Source organism: Leptodactylus fuscus, chromosome 2 (genome assembly GCF_031893055.1).
Source record: "Leptodactylus fuscus isolate aLepFus1 chromosome 2, aLepFus1.hap2, whole genome shotgun sequence".
Taxonomy (NCBI): domain Eukaryota; kingdom Metazoa; phylum Chordata; class Amphibia; order Anura; family Leptodactylidae; genus Leptodactylus; species Leptodactylus fuscus.
In genome coordinates this window covers 106,236,112-106,263,846 of record NC_134266.1, presented here as the reverse complement: position 1 = coordinate 106,263,846, position 27,735 = coordinate 106,236,112, and the positions used below count along the sequence as shown (strand labels likewise).

General features: G+C 40.7%; 1 protein-coding gene across 1 annotated transcript in view; it reads right to left on the bottom strand.

Moving 5' to 3' along the window:
- GRM4 (glutamate metabotropic receptor 4) overlaps positions 1 to 27,735 on the bottom strand; it is a 240,234-nt gene that overhangs the window by 77,207 nt on the left and 135,292 nt on the right. The window contains exons 3-4 of the mRNA XM_075264267.1: positions 1,638 to 1,854; positions 1,132 to 1,267 (exon numbers count right to left, since the gene is read on the bottom strand). Of these exons, the coding sequence (XP_075120368.1) occupies positions 1,132 to 1,267; positions 1,638 to 1,854 (353 nt within the window). The remainder of the gene's footprint in view (positions 1 to 1,131; positions 1,268 to 1,637; positions 1,855 to 27,735) is intronic.

The following is a 27,735-nucleotide window of genomic DNA, read 5'->3' as shown; positions in this document are numbered from 1 at the left end:
AAATACTTTGACAGCTGCATACTCAAGAAGAACAAGAAAAGAGCTGATGTGCCAGGAAATAACTGGAAGGTACTGTAACAAAGCTACATACTTAAGCTTATGTCAAGGACTGTGTTCATTATTTGATATTTAATCGGAAACATTCATAAGATGATGATTGGAGTTATTATAAAGGCTGTTTTTCATAAAAGTTCTTCTGGAATAATATCAACTCCAAAAGTGCAATGCAATTTCAGTTGGTAAGCAAAAGGTTATGAATGAAAAGGTTGTTACAAGAAAGAATGTAATATCTGAATTGTGGAATTTGCTCATGCACGGGATCAATGTCAAAATTAACACTTTCATTGCTGCTTCAGTATGTCAAAGCTGTTCCACAGTGTCAAGTGACCAAGATACTCATCAAAAGAAGAATGAGAAAATTCTAGAACTTTGTCTGTGCATGAGAGGCCAGTGTTATTGCACATATATCAGAAGTAATATATACCTAATATACAGATTTTATTGTTATTATATCAATATCTTCATAACGTGAGCATTATTTGGCCAATGCTTTTGTAGTATCTGCCCTATATAATCTACTATATTAATAATCTTAGAATGTATAAACTAAAAGACTTTAAGTTAACTGGTAAAGAACTACAACTATGAAGTCTCTGCCCTCTGAACGCTATGCTACTACAATGAAAAGCTGACCCCTCACCATTAATTGATATGGCTATTTCTGATTTTGTAGATTTTTGCTGTATCTACCTTTCATTAAGACTTAAATAAATTTCCAATGTTTTCTAACAAACCTTGAGTCCTCCAGTAAGGTCACATGTGGGTATGAATTACAGCATCAACCCAATAATATCATTATTTTACAGGTACCCATTCAATGCAAGCACTGACATATCAACAGAAGGATAAAACTTTTATATTATGACATTAGATAATTTCAATGCTACCAACTGCATATAAACCACTCCATTGCACCTTGAACCTAATTTCCTACCACCATTCTATATATATTAATGTGTTTCGGTCCAAATTTATAAATAAACTCATACAATTAATAAGACTAAAAAATTTTATACAAAAATTATATTTGTAAGACATGTATTTGGTAAGAGGATGGTCACGATTTTTCACCTGATGTCATCTTCACTTGCAAAAATGATAACAGCTCGAGCATTGGATGTCTCCAGAAGTCGCCGAATTATCTTATCATATTCTCCTGCTTTTGGCTCCCGCGGAATTTTAACTGACTGTGCTACACACAATCCTCCTGCAAACAGAAGGCAAATATTCTGATTTTATTTCAGTTTTGAACATTAATAACAGAAAATCAACACATAGTTTACATGAACCATCATGGAAATATAATACAATGCTCAATTAATATTTATTTTCACTTCATTACATGCTTTACATAATTAATGCTCGTCTTCTTTTTCATTGGTATGCTGAAAATTCACATATTCTTGGAACTTATTAGCATTAGAAACCCAAATCACTGTACAAAGTTACACAAAAGCAGCTAAATCATTACATAAACTAAAGTTCTCAACTTGATTCTATTGAATCTAAACAAATACTTTGTTCTATTATCCCTTCCCCAGGTTTGTTTATGTTCTGGATTCATGTTTAACACGCACCGTCCTCTCTGGATTTCTGAATAAATGCTTCCACTCCACTTTCTCCATAGCTGCCTTCAGATGCAAGTGTTGACACATAACTCCACCTCAATGCCTTCACAATATCCACCATGGCCTGAGCTTGATAGGTGTCAGATGGAACCACTCGAGAAAAAAAATCATATCGACTATTATCACTGAGATCTGGAGCCGTGGAGGCATAACTCACTTGGGGAATCTGAGGGGAATAAAAGATTTAGAAAGTAAAGTCAATGCAACAATAATGATAGGAGACAGCAGCATAAAAGAGATGACCTGGAAGAATGGATCGTGCATAGAAACACTTTTAGATTTGTCAATCATAATTGGGTTTAGCTGCAAACTGCATTACCAGCAATTGAGTAAAGTTGTTTCATGTGAGGTCAGGATTCATGCTAATATAAAAGTATTACCGCAGTATGTAAAAAATTGATTTACACATCTTAAGGAGCAGCTTTGCATTAACTGAGTGTTACTACATCCCATTTAAGGCCCCATGTAGTGTCCTACAACAAAAAAGTGCTTCGGAGAAAACCACAGCAGCAACGCATCACAGTTTTTCTGCATCACTTTTCACAGAAAGTTCAGTTCAATTACACCTGTAGGAAAACCTATGTCGTTTCGTAAATATAATTGAAATGCTGTGATTTCCAAAACCATAACAGTTTTGGAAACCGTGGTGTGTCCGCTGCACATATTTTATCAATGATGATTCATTAGAATCCTATCCACTTTGCAGTAAATGTAAAACGCATCTGTTGCTTCTAAGTTCACAATATATCCTGTCATAGTTGTTCATAGTCTTTTCCTTAGATGAATTTTGACCATTTTTTCGGGTTTTTCGTGCATGCGGTTGTGAAATTTCCCCACTGTGGGACTATTAAAGGATTATCTTATCTTATAGCTATATTTTTTCATTTGGATTATTCAAATAATTTTTGAGTCTTTTTGATGAAAAGGTCTTTGTTTTTATGTAGTTTTGTTTTTGCATGTTTTTTTTTAATATCCAAGAAGATGTAAAAAAAAAAATATGTTTAAAATATTACTACAAAGTAATTTTTACATAGTTTACGTATATTATTGTGCAGCCAGGGGCAAGGCTAGAACCTGTGATGTAGAAGTGATAGTGACAATATTTGTTTTTACTATTTTCATATAATTTTTGGCTTTTTTAATGTTTTATACATTATGCTCTCCCTTTCCTTTAAGGTCATTTTATAATACCTAACTATATAATATAATATATAATATACTGTAATATATATATATATATAATATAATAATATTATACATATATATATATATATATATATATATATATATATATATATATATCTATATATATATATAATATACCTAATATAAATTTAGAGGGAGTTTTAAAATACCTTTTGTTTTTTTCTGCTGATTTATCCTGTAACTGAGACTGAGATATATAAATACACTGGAGAGCTGATTTGGGTTGTTAGGGGGCAATCACACCTGGATATGTTGCCGTAGGCCAAATCAATATTCAATAAGTTCGAGAAACAGCTCGGGAAACAGACTCAGACAACAGTGTATCTCAAGCAAATGTTTCAGTTTATTGCAGCATCCAGTGGATACTTATAGGAAGTATGATATACTACAGTCACAGGGTACATGCCCTTACAGGGAGATCCGCTTCCAGGCCTAGTTTTACGAAATGCAGACACAACAAGAACTGATAACAGTGTACATCTGCTTCTTTTCCCAGCTTTGATATCACTATGCCCTAGACTGGCTGGCAGTGCTGACCTGTAAGCTACTATTCTACTATTTTTCAAGAACAAGAATTATTACTATTATTATTTTAACCCTCACATTTCCACCATTTTACGCATCTAATGATTTACACCCATGAGTACATTCACACTTGGTGCTGGACTTGCCAGATTCCCCAGTAGGAGTCAATCATTAGCTGTCTATCTTACATATCGATCAAGGTTGTTCCAGTTTTGCCTCATTTTTCAAAACACATAAAGGCTAAAACAAGTCATAAAGAAAAACAATACAGCGAGTATAATAATTGAATTTTTCATCAAGTGAAATAACTCCACAGCCGTGGGTGACCATCCTGTGAATATATCATACCAATGATACGCTGTTAGTTCTTGAATATCAGAGGCTAAATGCATAACATTATCTTTGGATAAGACTGTTCTTACTTAGTTATTTTGCAAGGTGTGATTAAATTCATTAATATGCTTTTTAATAATAGCTGACTGATTCAACAAGTTTTGTAATTTACCCATGTAAACTATAAAATCACTAGTGTTAAATACATCTACATGAATTTCTGTGGTTAAGTATAGTTCAAGCTCACTATCTAGCACAAATCCGGACCAAAAAACGGGTAGCTGCGACTGAATGCCGCTGCACTGCACCGGCATCCAGTTGTGCACTCCGCTTTGAATTAGGCCCAATGAATGGGCCTTGTCGGAGGAGGAAGTGTCTTCAGGCTGAATTGTGAGGTGAATTGGCCTGAAGAATGAGCATCTCGCTTCGAACAAACGGCTCCTGGAAAAAAGACCTGACTTACTCTCATTGATTTCAATGGGAGGCGTCTTTTTGGTCCCGTGTGAACTTACCCTCAGAGTTAGGTCCAAAAAACGGGTAGCCGCAACTGGATGCCGGTGCAGTGCATACAGTGCGCCGGCAACCAATCGCGGAATTCTGCTCCGGATTAGGCCCAAATGAATGGGCCTAGTTGGGAGGGAGTCTTGTGCTGCGGACATCTGCGGCTAATTCAGCTGCGGAATCCATGTCAAGAAATGGCATGTCACTTCTTTTTTCCGTGTGCAGGAACAAATTGCATGTGGAAAAAGTAACCCATTTTGACACAGATTCCGTGTCATAATCCGGTCCAAAAAAACCCTGTCTGAAACCAGCCTAAGTGATATTACAGACAGCGCTAGATTAAAGGGCAATCCTAATGCTGAATGAGCCGTGCGCCCTCCATCTAAAAGAGTGACCACAATCCCAGATGATGCAACAGCCAAGGCAATTTCATTGTTTATGCCAATTTCTGCAAGTAGCAAATTAATTAAAATGTTTTACCAGAACCTCCTGGTGCACCTAGGAAAAACAGCCCCCTTTTCCACTGGAAATCTTAGCCATAATTACCAAAATTCACAGCTTTGTGCCCAAAGAAATCTATGGAACCACCAAATCCATGGCCCGGAGACCCCTAAAAAAAACTGTAGTGTGCAAACAGCCTCTAAGGATAACAGATTAGAGATGAGCGAGTACTGTTCGGAACAGCCGATCCGAACAGCATGCTCGCATAGAAATGAATGGATGTAGCCGGCACGCGGGGGGTTAAGCGGCTGGCCGCCGTCAAAGCGGAAGTACCAGGTGCATCCATTCATTTCTATGGAGCGTGCTGTTCAGATCGGCTGATCCGAACAGTACTCGCTCATCTCTATACCAGATGTGTTTTTTCAGTGCTTGTCATGTGTGTGTGTGTGCATGCGTGTGATCCATGTGTATGTATGTGTGTGTGCATGCACGTGTGTAGTCCATGTATATGTAGCGTGTGTGTGCACGCATGTCATCCATGTGTATGTATATGTGTGTGTGTGCATTCATGTGTGTGGTCCGTGTATAAATCCATGGCATTTTAAACTCTACAACGCACAGGGTGAAATCTGAAATCAGTCATAAAATCATTATGTAAAACATTACAAAAATCTATAACAAATTGTACTTTACATAAAAAACATCAAGTATCATAGAAATTGCACTTCATTTTGTTTTGTTAGTTGGATTATACATTTATTTTGTACCTCTGTTGATTTACAATATAAGGTTTGATGTTTTTACAATTTGTAAGCCATGCAAATATACATGAGAGTGCTGTATGCAATATCCCTTGCATGAGATCTGTTACTGTACATGTGGAATGGATTTTGCAAACAAATATTTTAAAAAGTCAAAGAGTCAAACTATCAAACAGTCATGTAATTAAAATTAAAGCCAAGGGCAGGTGCAGCTTATTTTATGTATATATTGTGAAAAACACTGTAACACTGTCAAAATGATTAAGGGAATTTATCCTCATTTATCATATCACTTTTCAAAAAAGTGGGTGCCAATCACCCAATGAAAAAGATTTTGCCCGTTTATTAGGTGATTGGTTGCTTTTGGCAGGACACAAAATCATTGTTTGTCGGCAGCATATCACCCTGTGTCATAAGTGCTCTGGGTGTCAAAGTGGGTGTAGTGGGGTACAGTAATATGTATATATATATATATATATATATATATATATATATATATATATATACTGTATATATACTGTAGAATGAATGTTATTATTTGTTTATTCACTCAGTTGAACTTCTTTTACTATACTATTTTTTTGAATGTGTTTACATCTAGTCCCTGCATTTTCATACTCTTAGGTACTAAGTGTGATATTAAATGATAATATTTTTTTACACTGATGAGCTATAATAAGTGCCAATGAATACTTCTGTACCAACCCGATTACTCTAATCCATGCAGATTCCATGCCGGAGGAATGATCACTCGAGCAATTCTTCCTTTCATTGCTTGCCAGCAGCAGAGCACTTATGACACAGGGCGATATGCTGCCGACAAACAATGATTTTGTGTCCTGCCAAAAGCAACCAATCACCTAATAAATGGGCAAAATCTTTTTCATCGGGTGACTGGCAGCACTATTAGATTGATTGTCAGAAATTAGCTACTGTATGAGCGTTTTTCCCCAATAATTGTCTGTAAAATCACTAATAGGCGCTTCAATTGTAGGTTACTTTGAGTGTAAAGTGACGGCTTCATTTAATTTGATGAATATTAAGCAGCACTTTCCTAAATTATTGATGCCCTTTATTTATGACATGACATGTCCTTAATTTTTCTCACCACATTTACAGTTTATGCATTCACATTGTTCCCTATCACTGTGAAGTTTAAAATACATTCCATTAGGTTTACACACACTACAGCCATGTTTTGTGGGATGGGTTAAACTACATGGTTGTTTCCTAGACTTGTCTCTGGCTTGATATAATTCACCCATTTCTAAGATGCCGTGACTGCTAACTCTAAAACGTCTTACTAGGTCTCTGGTTAGTGATTTTTGTATTAATATTACATAGCACTAAAAACCTGTTCCAGCAAATATGTCTGCAGTACATCCTTTAATATATATTCAGCAGTATGATACAGCAGTGTGCCATTTGCCTACATAATGCACAGTAATGTACTGACTGAGTAGCGAGAGCAGGTTTAATGTATTCCCTCCGGTTTTGCACAGGATCTTAATAGTTTAATGTAATAGAACTATTTTTACATGCTTCATATGTAGAGCGTACTGTAGATAGGTGCTAAATCCCCACAAGAGTCTCATCACAAGTACTCATGTGAAGTTACTGAAAGAGTGAAGGGATAAATGAGACAGCTTGAAGACCAATACAAATATTGGTAAGATTGAGTTCATATCAGATAAGGCTGTGTCAGAGTCTTTGTTGGAGACTCCATCACAGAGACCTCCAAAAATCAGCAGAGAAAAAAGTCTTGCATAGAAATGGTAGATACTAGAGATGAGCGAACAGTGTTCTATCGAACACATGTTCGATCGGATATCAGGGTGTTCGCCATGTTCGAATCGAATCGAACACCACGTGGTAAAGTGCGCCAAAATTCGATTCCCCTCCCACCTTCCCTGGCGCCTTTTTTGCACCAATAACAGCGCAGGGGAGGTGGGACAGGAACTACGACACTGGGGGCATTGAAAAAAATTGGAAAAAGTCATTGGCTGCCGAAATCAGGTGACCTCCATTTTAGACGAATAGTGGATTTCAAATCCGGGTCATATGAGAATGTGAACTTTGTGACTATGAGACAGGGATAGCTGTACAGGCAGGGATAGCTAGGGATAACCTTTATTTAGGGGGGAATGTTATTAAAAATAACTTTTTGGGGCTCTATCGGGTGTGTAATTGTGATTTTTGTGAGATAAACTTTTTCCCATAGGGATGCATTGGCCAGCGCTGATTGGCCGAATTCCGTACTCTGGCCAATCAGTGCTGGCCAATGCATTCTATTAGCTTGATGAAGCAGAGTGTGCACAAGGGTTCAAGCGCACCCTCGGCTCTGATGTAGCAGAGCTGAGGCTGCACAAGGGTTCAAGCGCACCCTCGGCTCTGATGTAGGAGAGCCGAGGGTGCACTTGAACCCTTGTGCACCCTCGGCTCTGCTACATCAGAGCCGAGGGTGCGCTTGAACCCTTGTGCACACTCTGCTTCATCAAGCTAATAGAATGCATTGGCCAGCGCTGATTGGCCAATGTATTCTATTAGCCTGATGAAGTAGAGCTGAATGTGTGTGCTAAGCACACACATTCAGCTCTACTTCATCGGGCTAATAGAATGCATTGGCCAGCGCTGATTGGCCAGAGTACGGAACTCGACCAATCAGCGCTGGCTCTGCTGGAGGAGGCGGAGTCTAAGATCGCTCCACACCAGTCTCCATTCAGGTCCGACCTTAGACTCCGCCTCCTCCGGCAGAGCCAGCGCTGATTGGCCGAATTCCGTACTCTGGCCAATCAGCACTGGCTAATGCATTGTATTGGCTTGATGAAGCAGTGCTGAATGTGTGTGCTTAGCACACACATTCAGCTCTACTTCATCGGGCTAATAGAATGCATTGGCCAGCGCTGATTGGCCGAATTCCGTACTCTGGCCAATCAGCACTGGCTAATGCATTGTATTGGCTTGATGAAGCAGTGCTGAATGTGTGTGCTTAGCACACACATTCAGCTCTACTTCATCGGGCTAATAGAATGCATTGGCCAATCAGCGCTGGCCAATGCATTCTATTAGCGTGAACTGAGTTTGCACAGGGGTTCTAGTGCACCCTCGGCTCTGCTACATCAGATTGCTACATCTGATGTAGCAGTGCCGAGTGTGCATCAGATGTGTAGTTGAGCAAAACTGACTCAGCACTGCTAAGTCTGCATTCGCATAGGAATGCATTGGCCAGCCTTCGGCCAATCAGCGCTGGCTCTGCCGGAGGAGGCGGAGTCTAAGGTCGGACCTGAATGGAGACTGGTGTGGAGCGATCTTAGACTCCGCCTCCTCCAGCAGAGCCAGCGCTGATTGGCCGAATTCCGTACTCTGGCCAATCAGCACTGGCTAATGCATTGTATTGGCTTGATGAAGCAGTGCTGAATGTGTGTGCTTAGCACACACATTCAGCTCTACTTCATCGGGCTAATAGAATGCATTGGCCAATCAGCGCTGGCCAATGCATTCTATTAGCGTGAACTGAGTTTGCACAGGGGTTCTAGTGCACCCTCGGCTCTGCTACATCAGATTGCTACATCTGATGTAGCAGTGCCGAGTGTGCATCAGATGTGTAGTTGAGCAAAACTGACTCAGCACTGCTAAGTCTGCATTCGCATAGGAATGCATTGGCCAGCCTTCGGCCAATCAGCGCTGGCTCTGCCGGAGGAGGCGGAGTCTAAGGTCGGACCTGAATGGAGACTGGTGTGGAGCTATCTTAGACTCCGCCTCCTCCAGCAGAGCCAGCGCTGATTGGTCGAGTTCCGTACTCTGGCCAATCAGCACTGGCCAATGCATTTCTATGGGGAAAAGTTAGCTTGCGAAAATCGCAAACTGACAGGGATTTCCATGAAATAAAGTGACTTTTATGCCCCCAGACATGCTTCCCCTGCTGTCCCAGTGTCATTCCAGGGTGTTGGTATCATTTCCTGGGGTGTCATAGTGGACTTGGTGACCCTCCAGACACGAATTTGGGTTTCCCCCTTAACGAGTTTATGTTCCCCATAGACTATAATGGGGTTCGAAACCCATTCGAACACTCGAACAGTGTGCGGCTGTTCGAATCGAATTTCGAACCTCGAACATTTTAGTGTTCGCTCATCTCTAGTAGATACCCAGCAGATACTTGATAAGACCCCATTATAAGCAATGGAGTACGCTGGTCTCCGTGTGTAACCGCTGTTGTAGAGGTCTAGGCCAGCTGTCCTAGGACCTTCACCAAGTACTAAGACATATTGTTGTTATTTATTAATTAATTCTGTTAATATGAATTGGATAATAAAAAGTTAGAAGACTTCCATTATTTCCATAAGATTTGATGGGCATGTAACTGAAATGCTGGGTATAGAATGGAACATTGATAGGGTCACAGTGGCAACTGGCATAATTAACCATCTCACTGTAGTGTCCCTGTCAAAAGCTGATGTCTAATCTTTCCATGGGGCCCAGGACCAGAAAGCATCTTCACATCTGTGGTTTACAATTCGACCCAAAGTTCCCTTCAATCTCCTCTGGTAACTGCCTCAGGACTCTCAGAAGATAGGATATCTGCTCCCCTAGTGGCCAGTCCAGACACACTGTTATTTGTCTAAGCCAGATGCCTATCAAAATCTTTTTTAACATTTTGGCTCATAAATATCAATGGATATTATTGTTTATTCAGGGATATTAATCTGAAACTTTAAAAAGTAAAAAAAAAAAAAAGTCAACTTTAACCTAGAGCAGGGGTAGGAAACATTCAGCACTCCAGCTATTGTAAAACTGCAACTCCCAGCATGCAACTTCCACTAAAAAAAAAAACATGAATATTTTTTTTTTTGCACAGAATTCTGGCCATGCATGTCCTGGCATGAGATGTCCTACAGGAGCATGGTGTAGCTATCCACAAAAGTAACAATCTGGACCTGGAGTGAACAGTGCACAAAAGGTGAATTTGTTTTTTGTTACAGTTGTGTCAATTGACCATTAGGTGAATTAAAAGTATGCCTAAAAGATACCGAGATTATACCTATGACTATATGCACTCAGCTGTACTAACATGTCCTCTTCTATGACTCCATAAACAAAAGGATATTTTCACATATTTTTTTGAAAACCGCAGCATGTCAATTTACCTACGGAAATGCTGGCGTTTTCTGTATAGGTATGAGGGGCAAAAAGTCTGCGTATCTCTGTGAAAAAACGTGATGTGTTTCTGCTGCAATCTTTTGTGCAACTGGGTTATTTTGCAGCAATTCGCTGTATGCAACCTTAACCTTAAACTGATTTATAACCAGAAAAGATCAACCAACAACAAAAAATCTACTTGTTAATGTATGTAGTAGTCAGCAATAGCGTAATTTTCCCCACTTTTCCAGCTATAAATGCCAGTCAGTTGGCCAATGGCCTAGTGCTAGCATGCATAATATGATAAAATATGTATGTAGTTTCTAACGCTAACACATGAAAACATGAAAGTCATTATTATCTTGAAGGTGAAGGATAATCAGGAAGACTTGATTGCTTTTGGCAGGCAACACTTACTATTAAGCTGCTTATTCTACATTAACATGAAGAGTAGCAGTGATATAATATCATACTAACTATTGCTATTATATAATAGTTTTAATTTGATATAGCAACAACATATTATGCTGTACTTTACAGAGAATTATTACTCCCCATGTCCCATTAGAGGTTACTTGCTTTTTCCTTTAATGGATACAGCCACAAATCACAGATTAGAAAAGATGAGCTTGCATTTGCTAAGTACTAAGAAATATTGATAGTGGATGCCAAGTACTAGGATGTTAAGTTGGGCTTAACATCCCAGTACTACTGTCCACTATCAGGACCCAGAAAACACAGTTTTTACTGTGACTTTCTTTTTTTTTTTTTTTTGGCTTTATCCATCTAACTGGGTGTAGGATATCTAGGCATAGGTATGTCTCCTGATGAACCCCGATGTACACTCTTGAGGGGAAACGTGTTGAGATGGCGTGAGGCAGCTTCCCAGGCAGTACAATGTCTGGGCTTAGGGAGCTCTGTTTTTCCTGCGGCATACCCTATTTCACAGATCCCAGGGATTCGCTCTCTATAACTATCTATATACAGGGCGATTTACCTATTTATATCTACGGGATCGCTCTATATGTGGACCAAGTGTTTATACTTAAGTCCTTATGTTACCTATACCTGATAGGGTCAATATATAATGCGGAAGGAGTTGTTTCCAAATATCTAACTACAGTACTCCCTTCTCCCTACTCCCATTATTGGGTTATTTCACTGGAATCCTGTCTTAAGACAGGCTTGCACATTCCAGTGAGCGCCCTCTATTGGTTTGCAACAATGAGGCAGCAACTGTCTTCCTAATTACATCATGGAAGGCGGATTTGCATATTCTTCCCATAGTTCCTTGCAAAGCGGAGTGCTAAAGGCTTAACAAGTCTCCACACACCTATATGGTGGTCTCTCCCTAAGGAGTGACAATATCCCCCGAACCCTGTCTAAGCCTCTCACCTCTACCAGGTTATAGTCCTCTCTACATCGGGCTGATGAGATCCAACCAGATCGAAACAGCTGTCCTCGATTGAGAGACTATAACCTGGTAATAATCCCAGCGTCATTGCTAAACAAAGGCCTCTTGGAAGGTCGGGCATGAGGCTAAAGGGAGCAGCCATTATTGGGTTATTTCACTGGAATCCTGTCTTAAGACAGGCTTGCACATTCCAGTGAGCGCCCTCTATTGGTTTGCAACAATGAGGCAGCAACTGTCTTCCTAATTACATCATGGAAGGCGGATTTGCATATTCTTCCCATAGTTCCTTGCAAAGTGGAGTGCTAAAGGCTTAACAAGTCTCCACACACCTATATGGTGGTCTCTCCCTAAGGAGTGACAATATCCCCCGAACCCTGTCTAAGCCTCTCACCTCTACCAGGTTATAGTCCTCTCTACATCGGGCTGATGAGATCCAACCAGATCGAAACAGCTGTCCTCGATTGAGAGACTATAACCTGGTAATAATCCCAGCGTCATTGCTAAACAAAGGCCTCTTGGAAGGTCGGGCATGAGGCTAAAGGGAGCAGCCATTATTGGGTTATTTCACTGGAATCCTGTCTTAAGACAGGCTTGCACATTCCAGTGAGCGCCCTCTATTGGTTTGCAACAATGAGGCAGCAACTGTCTTCCTAATTACATCATGGAAGGCGGATTTGCATATTCTTCCCATAGTACAGTACTCCCTATTATGCATCTATTTTTTAGTGTTGGTACATTGTTTTTTCTAATGATTACCATCTATGCACATATGAACTAGTCGTGGGGAAGAATAAGGCCTGGACATCTGCATTCGGTAATCCATTTAGGGAGTTCTCATGGGGATCCCGCCAAATGGAATACTGAACGCATTGGCAAGCAGTGAGCTTATGAAAGCACATGGACCCCATAGACTATAATAGAAACACAAACAGAAATGACTTGGCACTCTCTCGATTATATACATTTGTTTAACATATCAGTGGTCTGAGGTCTTTGAGCATATATCCTCTTATTACTAAGACTTTGTCCCTGAAGGATTTGTGTATATTAGGTGGTATAATGATCGATATTTGGGCTTGTACACGTTTTCAGTATGCTATACACCTCTGTAGGGTGGATATATTTTTGGCCTTTTTAACATATATATCTATCTTAATAAAAGTTAAGTTTTAGCCTTTCATAGGTTTTCTCTCTTTCCTGTTCTGTGATTTTCTAGCGTAGGTGGAAACTGTCCCTCTGCGACTTGATAGCTTCCACCAAAGATTAGGAAAAGTGTACATTGTGGACCTATATATTGATATTTTCTTTACTTTGTGAATGCTAGATGTGACCGACTGAACATGACATGTTCTTACTTTTCTTCATTCAGTATTGTAACTGTATACCTTTTTTCAATAAAATGAGTTAAAAAATGTTATTTGACATTTAACCAGTGGCAACAAATTTTTAGAGACCTTGTGACATCTCCCAGGATTGCTGTTGGCCTGTAAGCTCTGAGCTCATCCAAACTATATTACTCATTTCTGCTCAGATGTGCAGTCTGGAATACAAACTCCTCCATCAATTCTAAATCTCATTTGAAGCATTTTTTTATTCACATGTCCAGTCATTAAACCTTTATACTTTATACTTTTGTTTTACTCTACTCATAGCTTTAAAGGTCATCATCAGTGAAATAATGAAATTAAAAAAATATCTGACATAATGATTTCATGTATTGAAAAATTGTTTAGTTGCTATAGTGGTAATGCTAAAAATGACAGGTATAACATTTAATTACTTTCATTTTTGGATTCTGTTAACGAAGTTCTTAAAATGTCACAATATAAATTCTGTCACATAGTGCTGTAGCCATGTATTGGGTGAAAAATGTCAGTACATTGTGAAGGGGAAAAAAACATACTTAAAGAATGTCAATTGTTCCATGTTCAGGGTTGCACTTAAATTCATGTTTCTAACTATTTGTCATCTGTTCCTCAGAGAGCTAATGTCAGAAGTTGTTAAAAGCCGACAGTAAATATATTTCTAAAAAACAATCAATGGCATGACAGATGAAGAAAAAAATCCTCCTATTCTTGACATGTGTCTTCCCTTTAACTTAAAGAAACAGGTGGGACAGCTAGTAATGCATTTTTTATTAAAATAGTAACCCACTGAAATCAATATGGATAATGCCATGCATCTGAAAAGTCACAAACAAATGGGAGAAGATGTCAACCTTTCTGCCTTGATGAAATGCTGACACAGGTCCATGTGATCAAGAACAGTCTACCCTCCTGTTCTATTGGCACATCATCTAACAAATGACTGCTAGGGGTGTGGCACAGTGAATATGCCAATAGAGGGTGTAAGAAAACAGCAATACCATTACAATATACTGCAATACTGAAGTATAGGGAATGGCAGACGATAATTCCCCAGAAGCTGCTGGTGAACCCTGGAGGGAGGGGCACAAGGGACAGTGAGCCCCCCGCTTTCCCTTCCTATTGCCAGACCCTATTCTAGGTAATAGGCGACAACCACGAAGACAATCCCTCCCTGAATACGTGAAACACAAAACGCAGACAAGACGAACAACAACAAAGGGAGGTCAACTAGCCAGGGTTCGGTAACAGGAGAGCGATGCAGTGCCAAAACGGAGTCCAAAAGAATTATCAGTAGGGAAGCCAGAGGTCAAGGATTAGAGTACAAGTAATAACAGCAAGAACACCAGAAAGCTAGAGGCAATAACTGGCACCAGTGTGACTGTGAGCCAAGACTAAATAGGGGAGGAAGAACCTGCCCTGAACCTGATAGGAAGGAAAGCTGTCAATCACAGGCAAGACAAAATCAAACACTAAATGAACAGAGGCAACCTTGGCAGAAGACGGGTGTGGTGCAAATCCAATTAAGGACTAGAGCCGTGTTCACACAGTGCAACTAAAAACTTTAAGCAGATTATCAAACTGCACACGCCTCCTGCGCCGCAGCATGTGAGCAGAGGGTGGCACAGAGGCCCGAACAGGCAGAGATGTTACATATATTGTATGAGTGATGAGTGATCAATTTATCACTTGATCAACCCAACTAGAAGGACTTAAATGCAAAAGTGAAGTTTTTTTTTATTTAAAAATATACAAAAATAAATTTAAAAAATTCAAAACACCCCCATTTTCTTAATTTTGCATATAAAAATAAAAAAATACACAGAATTTACATTTTCATGCCCAAGAATGCCAGAAATAGTTAAATACAAGTATAATACTAGTATTTATTACTAGTTAAATCTAAGTAAAGTACTAGTATTTATTACAAATAAATGGCAATATTTTTTCCATTCCTCACCATAAAGAATATATATTATATAGAAAACTAAATGGTGCTATTAGAAAACAACTCATCCAAAAAAAAAAAAAAAGCCCCGATATGGTTGTGACTTTTGAAAGAATACAGGAAAATGAGAATACAAATATGAACATTGGTCAGGATTTTTAGGAGATAAAATACTTCTGAACAATCTTTTAATGAAATTGCTTCTTATTCCTCTCACCAGAGAAGCAGTTTACAAGGAGTCATGAGTACATACACTGTTATAGCAAAGAGAGTAAAAGACAGTAAACTTAGCTAAGGGTAATTGACAGATAAGCAGCCAGGATAAAGTAATCCAGAGGAGGAGACAGGAATGTAACAACATTAGACAAGAGTATTATCCTGAAACAAGATCAAGGTCAGGAGTAGAGTCATTAAATCAATAAGAAAAATAGCCATGTAGAGACGTACATCAATGTTAATGTTTGGAGCAGAAGATAAAATAGGCTGTCAGGGTCTGAAGTCATCTGCAAACACCAACCTGAAGTTGATGGTCAAGCAGGGGCCAAGGACCATAACCGAATCCAGAAGATTTTCATTGAACAATAGAGGGCACCAAATTAGTGGAAGGGGTATGCAGTTGACCCAGCCACCAGATGTGACTGGTGACTGCAGCTACCACCACCTGCAGACTCTCACTGCAGGAAAGAGATTTGAGTAACACGGCACAATAAAATTGATGATTCTATACTGTATAAACTAATGGCACAAAAAGAGCAGTTATGTTACAAATGGATGTAAAGTGGGACTTGGCAAATCAGATTTACACTAGAGTGGAAAAAGAAATGAACTTAAGAATATTAGTCAAATGTAAACGCCAATGTATCAACTAGTATCATGAGACACTTCTAAGGTAAAAAAGATAATGGTATGAATGAAAAGGGGCATAGATGAATATGATGAGAACATATGTCTAGCCCTTTACAAATCATTAGTCTTACCACATATGGAATATTGGGTAGAATTTTGGACACCAGTGTACACAAAAGAGAGCTTTAGCTAATTCCATGTTTATATACACTGCCTGGCCAAAAAAAAAAAAGTCGCCTTGTGCAACAAGGTACCGTTCCACCCCTGATATAATTATGAACTGTTCATGACAGGAATTTTCATATATTCTTGAATATATATAACTGAGCTGTAGCCTGTCAAGTGCAGATCATAATTAAAGGTGTGAAGCGATGTCTACCAATGGAAGAGCTACCAGAGGAAGAAATGTTAGTGCCTTCAAGAAGGGGCAAGTCATTGGATTGCATCAGGCCAACAAATCGACCAAGGAGATAGCCAAAGTAACTGGTATCGGACAGAGAACTGTTCAGCGTATCATACGAGCATGGCGAGATGGTGGAGACCCCCCCCCTCCAACCGTGTAAAGTGTGGGCGTAAGACTATTCTCGAAACTTGAGGTTGTAGGTCCCTAAAGCGACTGGTGAAGAATAACCGCCTTTGAGATCACACAGATGTTCAACTCGACGGAGCGACACATTTCGGAGCGAACACAATGCGACAAGAACTCAAAGGAATGGGTCTCAACAGTTGTGTCGCCACAGGAAAGCCATTGGTGACAGAGACCAACAGATGTCGGCACCTGTCATTTGCAAGAGACCACAAGGATTGGACCCTAGAGCAGTGGAGAAAGGTCATGTGGTCAGATGAATCACATTGTTTCACATTGTTCCAGAGTGATGGTCGTGTCCGGGTGCGACGAGAAGCACACGAAACACTGGGATGTGCTGGAAAGGAACCTGCGCTGTCACTCACCACCCCCAATGAATCTGCGTAACCTGGGCTCCCTGATACTCGAGAATTGGATCAAAATCCCTGAGTCTACACTAATGAACATTATAGACTCCATGCCAAGACAGATGCGTGCTGTTATTTGAGCTCATGGTGGCCCAACTAAATATTAACACACGACTTTTTTTGGGGCCAGGCAGTGTACAGTGGCAACAAGATTTAACGTGCTGCATAGAGTTAAAGAACCAAGTTTAATGCACAGATATGGAAACGTCTTAGTTTGCTGCATCAATGCAGTACAATTACTGTAAAGTCACAGCAACAAAACCAATCTTGGTTCATAGATCTACTAAAAGAACTGTGCTTAGACCATGAATGTTTTACCAGAATCAAATATACTGAGTTGATACAGTAAAGCAAATTTTACTTTATAGATTATACATATGTCAGTCCAAGCAATAGCTTATGTTCTCAATCAGTGATACTTATACTCAAGACTAGAGATGAGTGAACAGTAAAATGTTCGAGATTCGATATTCATGTGTATGTATGTGTGTGTGTGCATGCACGTGTGTATTCCATGTATACATGAGTCCCCCTGCGAACATCCGGTTGACGCATGCGCAAAGGAAGGGCGGCAAGAAAACTTCCGGTTCCTTAGTGAATTAACCAGGGCTGGGTATGTACTTCAGGTATGGTCCTCGGGTTACGACGAGCCTGCTGCAGAACCTCATTTGCTGAATGCTATACAGTGTATAGCATTCGGCAAATGAAGGCTGATTGTGTAGCAGGCTCGTCCTTGCAACGAGCAGGTAAATATGCTGTTACCAGTTGACTTTTTCTCATTGAAATGAATAGACCAGCGTTGATTGGCCAGTGGCCAGTGATTTGGCCAATCAACGCTGGTTCTGCCAGAGGCTCGTCTGAGGAGGCGGAGTCTAACATCGGACTATTCATTCCAATGAGAAAAACTCTTGCCTGCCCGTAGCAAGGACGTGCCTGCTGCAGAATCAGTGTTCATTTGCCGAATGCTATACATATATATAGCATTCGGCAAATGAATATATATACTGTATAGCATTCAGTAAATGAGGTTCTGCAGCAGGCTCGTCGTAACCACGAAACAGTATGCCTATACCCCTGCTAGACATGGCAAACTCTCAAAACGGGAAAGAGATCTTCGACCGGAAATAGGAAGGGCGGGACATAATCCTTTGTTATTGTTGTCAAAGGGGGACTCATGTATATGTATGCGTGCGTGTGCATGTATGTCATCCATGTGTATGTATGTGTGTGTGCATTCACGTGTGTGGTCCGTGTATAAATCCATGGCATTTTAAACTCTACACTGCACAGGGTGAAATCTGAAATCAGTCATAAAATCATTATGTAAAACATTACAAAAATCTATAACAAATTGTATTTTACATAAAAAACATAGAAATTGCACTTCATTTTGTTTTGTTAGTTGGATTATACATTTATTTTGTACCTCTGTTGATTTACAATATAAGGTTTGATGTTTTTACAATTTTTAAGCCATGCAAATATACGTGAGAGTGCTGTATGCAATATCCCTTGCATGAGGTCTGTTACTGTACATGTAGAATGGATTTTGTAAGCAAATATTTAAAAAAGTCAAAGAGTCCAATTATCAATCAGTCATGGAATTAAAATTAAAGCCAAGGGCAGGCACAGCTTATTTTATGTATATATTGTGAAAAACACTGTAACACTGTCAAAATGATTAAGGGAATTTATCCTCATTTATCATATCACTTTTCAAAAAAGTGGGTGTAGTTGGGTACAGTAATGTATGTATATATATATATATATATATATATATATATATATATATTAGAGATGAGTGAACAGTAAAATGTTCGAGGTTCAATATTCGTTTCCAGTAGCCCCTCAATATTCGACTACTCGAATCGAATATCGAACCCTATTATAGTCTATGGGGGAAAATGCTCGTTTCAGGAGTAGGCAACGTTCGATCAAATTACACATACCAAGTCCACGAGTGAGGGTCGGGCTGGATCCTCCGAGAAGTCTTCTCCGTGCAGCCTCCCTGCGGCGTCTTCCGGCTCTGAATTCACTCTGCCAGGCATTCACTCTGGCAGAGTGAATTCAGAGCTGGAAGACACCGCGGGGAAGCTGCACGGAGAAGACTTCTAAAGGTAGGAGAAGAACCAGCGTTGATTGGCCGACTGTATAGCATTCGGCCAATCAATGCTGGTTCTGCATCGAACTTTTCCATTCGAATAGCAAGTGGTACTCGATCGAGTATGAATATTTGGAATACCTACTCGATCGAATACTACTCGCTCATCTCTACTCAAGACATGTCATGTCTCCAGAGCAGGGGTGCTCACACTTTGTCAGCATGTGAGCTACTTCTTTAAATGACCAAGCCCTAAGATGGACTACCCACTACTTGTGGGCAGGGCCGGGGCGGACCTGTGGGCGGGACCAGGGCTGGCCCGTGGGCGGGATGGGCGTGTCTATTGGTGGGGCTGGGCATGTGGGTGTGGCCAGGCGGATCGTGAGAGGTGGCCGCCCAGGCATCCCCGCTGTCTGCTTCTTCACAGCGTAGGCTGAGAGTTATCTCTGGACACTGGCAGGCTGGGGCTGCGGCAGCCCCGCCTGCCAGTGTCCATAGATGACTCTCAGCCTGCGCTGTGAAGAAGCAGCACCCCAGCCCCCCTCCTTCCCTAAGAGCGGCCTGCAAGTGCTTGTTCACAGCGCAGGCTGAGAGTCATCTACGGACACTGGCAGTCGGGGCTGCCGCAGCCCCAGCCTGCCAGTGTCCATGAACCATTTTGAGGAAATGTTCGTTTACACCAATGTTCTCTTCCAGAGGAATGTCATCACCTGGAAGAGATACATTGACGATATCTTTTGCATTTGGGGGGGGGGACCTGTTTCTTCACTCTTGGAATTTACTGAATACATGAATGGTATCTGGCCTGAATTAAAGTTTTCCCTTCATTTTGATGATAGACAGATTAACTTCCTGGACACCTCCATCTCAAAAACAATGGATGGCAAATTAACCTCCGATCTCTTTAGGAAAGAGACGGACAGGAACGGACTTTTGCATTTTACTAGTTGCCACCCAACGGCAATGAAAAAATCATTGCCCAAATCTCAATTCCATAGAGTACAACGCATTGTACAGGAGGAGAACACAAGGGCCCTGAGATTTAAGGAGATGGAGGAAAGGTTCAAATCAAGGGGTTATCCAGATAACATTCTAAAGGGAGCACTGAGGGAAACTACACAGGCCGCTACCAATCAGCTGTTGAGTAGGAACATGTCCGATTCTGATAGACTCACATTTGTACATACATACCATCCGTTTTCTTTTAAAATTCCTAATATCATTAGGAATCATTGGCCCTTACTAGCTCAAGCATACCCACAAATTCCGCAATTTCACAATAACTTCCGTCCATGCTTCAAGTGTCCACGAAACCTAAAAGACAGGTTGGTACGGGCCGACCTGGGCTCTGCAATTAAAGTGTCATGGCAATTACATCTGAGCAGTCCACGATGTGGTACATTCCCCTGTTTGAGCTGTTTACACTGCTCAAACGTACAAAAAGGTGACAAGATATACCATCCACTCACTCGACGTGTGTTTGAGATAAAAGATTACTTTACATGCGATTCAAACTTTGTGGTATACTTGATAAAATGTCCATGCGGTCTCGGGTATGTTGGGGAGACTACCCAGCGTATCCGGGACCGCATCAAGCAACATAAGTCGAATATTAGATGTCGTAATCTTTTGTTACCTCTTCCTTTGCATTTTGATAAGTTCGGGCACAATGTTTCCCAACTGAAGTTCCAGGTATTGGAACATGTACAGATGCCACGCAGGGGTGGCAACCGTATTCTGTTACTCAAGAGACGCGAGGCCTACTGGATACATAAGCTCCAGACATTGGAACCCAGAGGCCTCAATAGGGAATATGAGATCCAAACTTTATCTAGGGTACTACTCCCACCCGTTGAACTGGTCATTTTAGTAAGGTATAGCAGCTATATTATATACAGTCCTATGAAAAAGTTTGGGCACCCCTATTAATCTTAATCATTTTTAGTTCTAAATATTTTGGTGTTTGCAACAGCCATTTCAGTTTGATATATCTAATAACTGATGGACACAGTAATATTTCAGGATTGAAATGAGGTTTATTGTACTAACAGAAAATGCGCAATATGCATTAAACCAAAATTTGACTGGTGCAAAAGTATGGGCACCCTTATCATTTTATTGATTTGAATTCCCCTAACTACTTTTTACTGACTTACTGAAGCACAAAATTGGTTTTGTAACCTCAGTGAGCTTTGAACTTCATAGCCAGGTGTATCCAATCATGAGAAAAGGTATTTAAGGTGGCCAATTGCAAGTTGTTCTACTATTTGAATCTCCTCTGAAGAGTGGCATCATGGGCTACTCAAAACAACTCTCAAATGATCTGAAAACAAAGATTGTTCAACATAGTTGTTCAGCGGAAGGATACAAAAAGCTGTCTCAGAGATTTAACCTGTCAGTTTCCACTGTGAGGAACATAGTAAGGAAATGGAAGACCACAGGGACAGTTCTTGTTAAGCCCAGAAGTGGCAGGCCAAGAAAAATATCAGAAAGGCAGAGAAGAAGAATGGTGAGAACAGTCAAGGACAATCCACAGACCACCTCCAAAGAGCTGCAGCATCATCTTGCTGCAGATGGTGTCACTGTGCATCGGTCAACTATACAGCACACTTTGCACAAATAGAAGCTGTATGGGAGAGTGATTAGAAAGAAGCCGTTTCTGCACGTACGCCACAAATAGAGTTGCCTGAGGTATGAAAAAGCACATTTGGACAAGGCAGCTTCATTTTGGAAACAAAAATTGAGTTGTTTGGTTATAAAAAAAGGCGTTATGCATGGCGTCCAAAAAGAAACAGCATTCCAAGAAAAACACATGCTACCCACTGTAAAATTTGGTGGAGGTTCCATCATGCTTTGGGGCTGTGTGGCCAATGCCGGCATCGGGAATCTTGTTAAAGTTGAGGGTCGCATGGATTCCACTCAGTATCAGCAGATTCTTGAGAATAATGTTCAAGAATCAGTGACGAAGTTGAAGTTACGCCGGGGATGGATATTTCAGCAAGACAATGATCCAAAACACCGCTCCAAATCCTCAGGCATTCATGCAGAGGAACAATTACAATGTTCTGGAATGGCCATCCCAGTCCCCAGACCTGAATATCATTGAACATCTGTGGGATGATTTGAAGCGGGCTGTCCATGCTCGGCGACCATCTAACTTAACTGAACTTGAATTGTTTGTCCAAAATACCTTTATCCAGGATCCAGGAACTGATTAAAAGCTACAGGAAGCGACTAGAGGCTGTTATCTTTGCAAAAGGAGGATGTACTAAATATTAATGTCACTTTTCTGTTGAGGTGCCCATACTTTTGCACCGGTCAAATTTTGGTTTAATGCATATTGCGCATTTTCTGTTAGTACAATAAACCTCATTTCAATCCTGAAATATTACTGTGTCCATCAGTTATTAGATATATCAAACTGAAATGGCTGTTGCAAATACCAAAATATTTAGAACTAAAAATGATTAAGATTAATAGGGGTGCCCAAACTTTTTCATAGGACTGTATGTATCATTCACCTGCTTCGTTTCTTTACATGCTCGCTAGGACCAACCTCCGGCCGCACTTTCCAGGCCCGCTTTATAGTCATATCCTTTATGTTAACGGTATAGTATATTCTCAAACATTTTTCGTTTTCCTATTTTTTGCATTTTTTGATTCTCTATTTTCATTTTTTATTTTTTATATTTTATATTTGTTTTATTTTTATTTTTTGTTTTTATTTTTTGATTTGGTATTTTTTGTTCATTTTTTTTCCTTTTGAATCTCATTATTTCAATTCTCACCATATATTGGCAGGAATACGTTATGTTTTTTTGTATTTTACTCTTTATTATTAATTTTTTTATTTTTCTGTTTTTTATTATCTATTACTTTTTATTTTTCAATCTTCTATTTTTACCTATATTTTTCCAATTTTTGTATTATATTTCACTTTATTTTCATATTTTGTCTTTATTTCCTACCTACTTCCATTATTTCAGTCCAATATATGGTTCGGCCCATAATTCTTTCTCATTGGGGCTACCGATCCACTCACTGACATTGTGTCAGATAGGCTTTCCATGCCTACGCAGCATAATTGCAAAGCAGTGTCCGATGTCTCTATCTGGGGATTTCTAGCACGCATGCGCCGCACTCCGTACGGCCGCACAGAGTACATCGCTACCATATGCTCAATGCGCACATGCGCGCACTGAGCTTACCATTAGCCGCAGACACGCAGGAGCGGGAGGAGCCAATGAGCGGCCGCCTGGGGCCTTTTTAATCTAGCAGCGCGCGTCTAGCGTCTGCTACATCCACATGCCAGAGGCATTTGTTTTTGCTGTCAGAGGGACACGGTACCCCTGACTACGGCTGCTGCGGTTCTTTATTCTTTTTTCCTCTTCATGCGGGCCTGGTTCGGCGATACTGGAGGTAAGGACCCCTGGACAACGAGCAAATATGTTTCAGTTATGGAATAATCAGACATCACAGCCCATGTGTTTTCAATTTAACTTTAGGCTACATCAGTCCGTTTATCCAGAGATTACCACTGTGCTGGCATTCAAATATTTACTACACTCATTACAAGTGAATGGATTTTGTTATTTGCTATACCTCTGGTTGTGTATTCTTACTGTATGATTTGAGAATTTGTATTGATATATCTTTATCTACTCCCTAACAACGTGCTTATCTATATACTGGCATACCATCTGCTGTTACAATCGGCTCTTCTGGACATGGCTTATTTTTTGTTTGTTTTTGTTCTGTTCATCCTTGTTTGTATGTGTAATTTTGTAAATATTGTATATATGATACACAATCACTTGTGAGTGAATAAGCATCTAACACTGAGTTATTGCACTTTATTGTAGAGTCTAAGGAAAGTCTTTTGACTGAAAAACGTTTTACTCAACTTTACGTAAAATAAAATATGAAGTTTGAACACAACTACTTGTGAAGTCTCTATCTGACACAAGTTAAGGGTTGGGACCCTGACTTCACATATACAGGACCAAGACTGTATCCCTATTTCTACTGATTACACTGGTTTGCCACAGCCCAATGTGATCAATTTTTCCTGGAGGAGAAGGAAGGAGCTTTCAGACTGTGCGGACACAGATCAAGGGTAACTAAGTGGGGGAGACAAAGTGAGGTAGCCATCTTATACTAGCACTGCTTCTCAAAGCAGTCCCTCTGATTATGATGTAATCAGATGTGTACAGTACATCTGATCTGGCCTGGAAAGTTCTGAACGATTCTTTACACTAATGATGTAATATATGGAGCGAATACGAATGCTCAGGGCAAGAAGCTTGTGTAGAAATGTTGTTTAAATGATCATAAATCTGCTGGATTTGATGCCCCCCCCCCCCCCCCCCCCCCCCCACACACACACACACATACACTTCCTCTGTCATGTATGCTTTCAGGAAATTGACGAAGGTGACATTAAGACTGTCGGTTTCTGACCTTTTCATGTCACAAAAGTGGTGAGACTCATAACAAATGTACCCCAATGTTTTATTTTGTTTTTAACCTGAGAGGTTTTACTTTGACTATTGAAAAAAATAAATATGGCTTTATCTTGTTTAAACCATACAATATATTGTCTGGACTTTTCTAATGGGCATGAATCTTTTTATAAATTTGGAGATGAAATAACAAATTAAATGTTTTCCTAAAAAAAAAAAAAAGTATTAGAGCAAGGACGTTTTTTTAAAATGTGTCTAAATTTGCTTGACAAGATAGAGGCCATGTTGCTATCTTAATAGGACTATGAATAGAGATGAGCGAACAGTGAAATATTCGATATTCGATATTCGTTTCAAGTAGAGCTTTAATATTCGACTACTCGATCGAATATCGAATTCCATTATAGTCTATGGGAAAAAATACCCATTTCAGGGGAAACCACTATTCGACTAAAGGAGAGTCACCAAGTCCACGAGTAGCAGGAGGAGAGTGTTTAGGAGGAGCGCTGTGCAGTTAAAGCACATGGACCCCATTATAGTCTATGGGGTCCGTGCGCTTTAACTGCACAACGTTTGCAGTTGCGCTGATAAAAAGTAAGCTCCCTCGTAACCGCAAGCTGCCAGCTTTCCCGACTAGCAAAGATGAGCCTGCGGCAAATCAACGCTGGTTCTGCAGCAGACTTGGCCTTGCTAGTCAGGAGAGCTGGCAGCTTGCTGTTACGAGGGAGCTGACTTTTTTGTCATAGGAATGCATTGACCAGTGTACTCTCCAGTGTACATCATTCGGCCAATCAACGCTAGTTCTGCCGGAGGCTCGTCTGTTAGGAGGCGGAGTTTAAGAGCAAAGACTCCGACAGAACCAGCGTTGACTGGCCGAATGCTGTACACTGGCCAATCAATGCTGGTCAATGCATTCCTATGAAAGCTGGCAGCTTGCGGTTACGAGGTAGCCTACTTTTTCTCATAGGAATGCATTGACCAGCGTTGATTGGGCAGTGTACAGCATTTGGTCAATCAATGCTGGTTCTGCCGGAAGCTTGTCTGTGAAGAGGCGGAGTCTAAGATCAGACCACAATGGAGACTGCTGTGGTCCAATCTTAGACTCCGCCTCCTCACAGACGAGTCTCTGGCAGAACCAGCATTGATTGGTCGAATACTGTACATTGGCCAATCAACGCTGGACAATACATTCCTATGAGAAAAAGTCAGCTCCCTCGTAAACAGCAAGCTGCCATCTCTCCTGACTAGCAAGGACGAGCCTGCTGCAGAACCAGCGTTGATTTGCCGAATGCTATACACTGTATAGCATTCGGCCAATCAACGCTGGTTCTGAATTGAATATTTACTTCAAATAGCTAGTAGTATTCGATTGAGTACGAATATTTAAAATACTGTAGTATTTGATCGAATACCTACTCGATCGAATACTACTCGCTCATCTTTAACTATGAACAAGAAATTGCAATCCAATTTATTTTTCCGTATGTCTGGCAGTAGTAGATTTATGAAATGTTCTGTTTCTCACAATAAATTTTTATTTAACCACTGCAAAACCAAATAGTAAGCATTTAGATTCTCCAGCACTTTCCAATCTCATGGCACCAAATTCAATCAATTTCTAGAACCCTGATATGTGCAGTTATACTCAGCAATGTTACTTGTGGTTATAATCTAAACTTAATTGTCACATCAAAATGCAGAGCAGAAAAGTACTGAACTGATCTGTGTATGGCATTACGCAGTAAGAAGACTAGAAATTATAGACAGTTCATGACTAGAGATGAGCGAACACTAAAATGTTCGAGGTTCGAAATTCGATTCGAACAGCCGCTCAATGTTCGTGTGTTCGAACGGGTTTCGAACCCCATTATAGTCTATGGGGAACAGATACTCGTTAAGGGGGAAACCCAAATCCGTGTCTGGAGGGTCACCAAGTCCACTATGACACCCCAGGAAATGATGCCAACACCTCTGGAATGACACTGGGACAGCAGGGGAAGCATGTCTGGGGGCATCTAACACACCAAAGACCCTCTATTACCCCAACATCACAGCCTAACAACTACACACTTTACACACTCAATACCACCTCTCTGACAGTAGGAAAACACCTTGAAACATGTGTATTTGGCACTTGCAGTGAGGAGAGCTTGTCACCAGCAGTGAATTTGGCCCTTGTAGTAAGTTGAGGTTGGCACCAACATTTGTTTTGAAAATCAGGGTGGATTGAGCCTCTAACCAGCAGAGTTTGGGCAAATTCATGGTGGAGGGAGCCTCTAAACACCCCAGTTTGGGCAAATTCATGGTGGAGGGAGCCTCTAAAAACCCCAGTTTGGACCAATTCATGGTGGAGGGAGCCTCTAACCAGCCCAGTTTGGACCAATTCATGGTGGAGGGAGCCTCTAAACAGCCAAGTTTTGGGAAATTCATGGTGGAGGGAGCCTCTAACCAGCCCAGTTTGGACCAATTCATGGTGGAGGGAGCCTCTAAACAGCCAAGTTTTGGGAAATTCATGGTGGAGGGAGCCTCTAACCAGCCCAGTTTGGACCAATTCATGGTGGAGGGAGCCTCTAAAAAACCCAGTTTGGACCAATTCATGGTGGAGGGAGCCTCTAAACAGCCCAGTTTGGGCAAATTCATGGTGGAGGGAGCCTCTAACCAGCCCAGTTTGGACCAATTAATGGTGGAGGGAGCCTCTAAACAGCCCAGTTTGGGCAAATTCATGGTGGAGGGAGCCTCTAACCAGCCCAGTTTGGACCAATTCATGGTGGAGGGAGCCTCTAACCAGCCCAGTTTGGACCAATTAATGGTGGAGGGAGCCTCTAAAAAACCCAGTTTGGACCAATTCATGGTGGAGGGAGCCTCTAACCAGCCCAGTTTGGACCAATTAATGGTGGAGGGAGCCTCTAACCAGCCCAGTTTGGACCAATTCATGGTGGAGGGAGCCTCTAACCAGCCCAGTTTGGACCAATTCATGGTGGAGGGAGCCTCTAAACAGCCCAGTTTGGGCAAATTC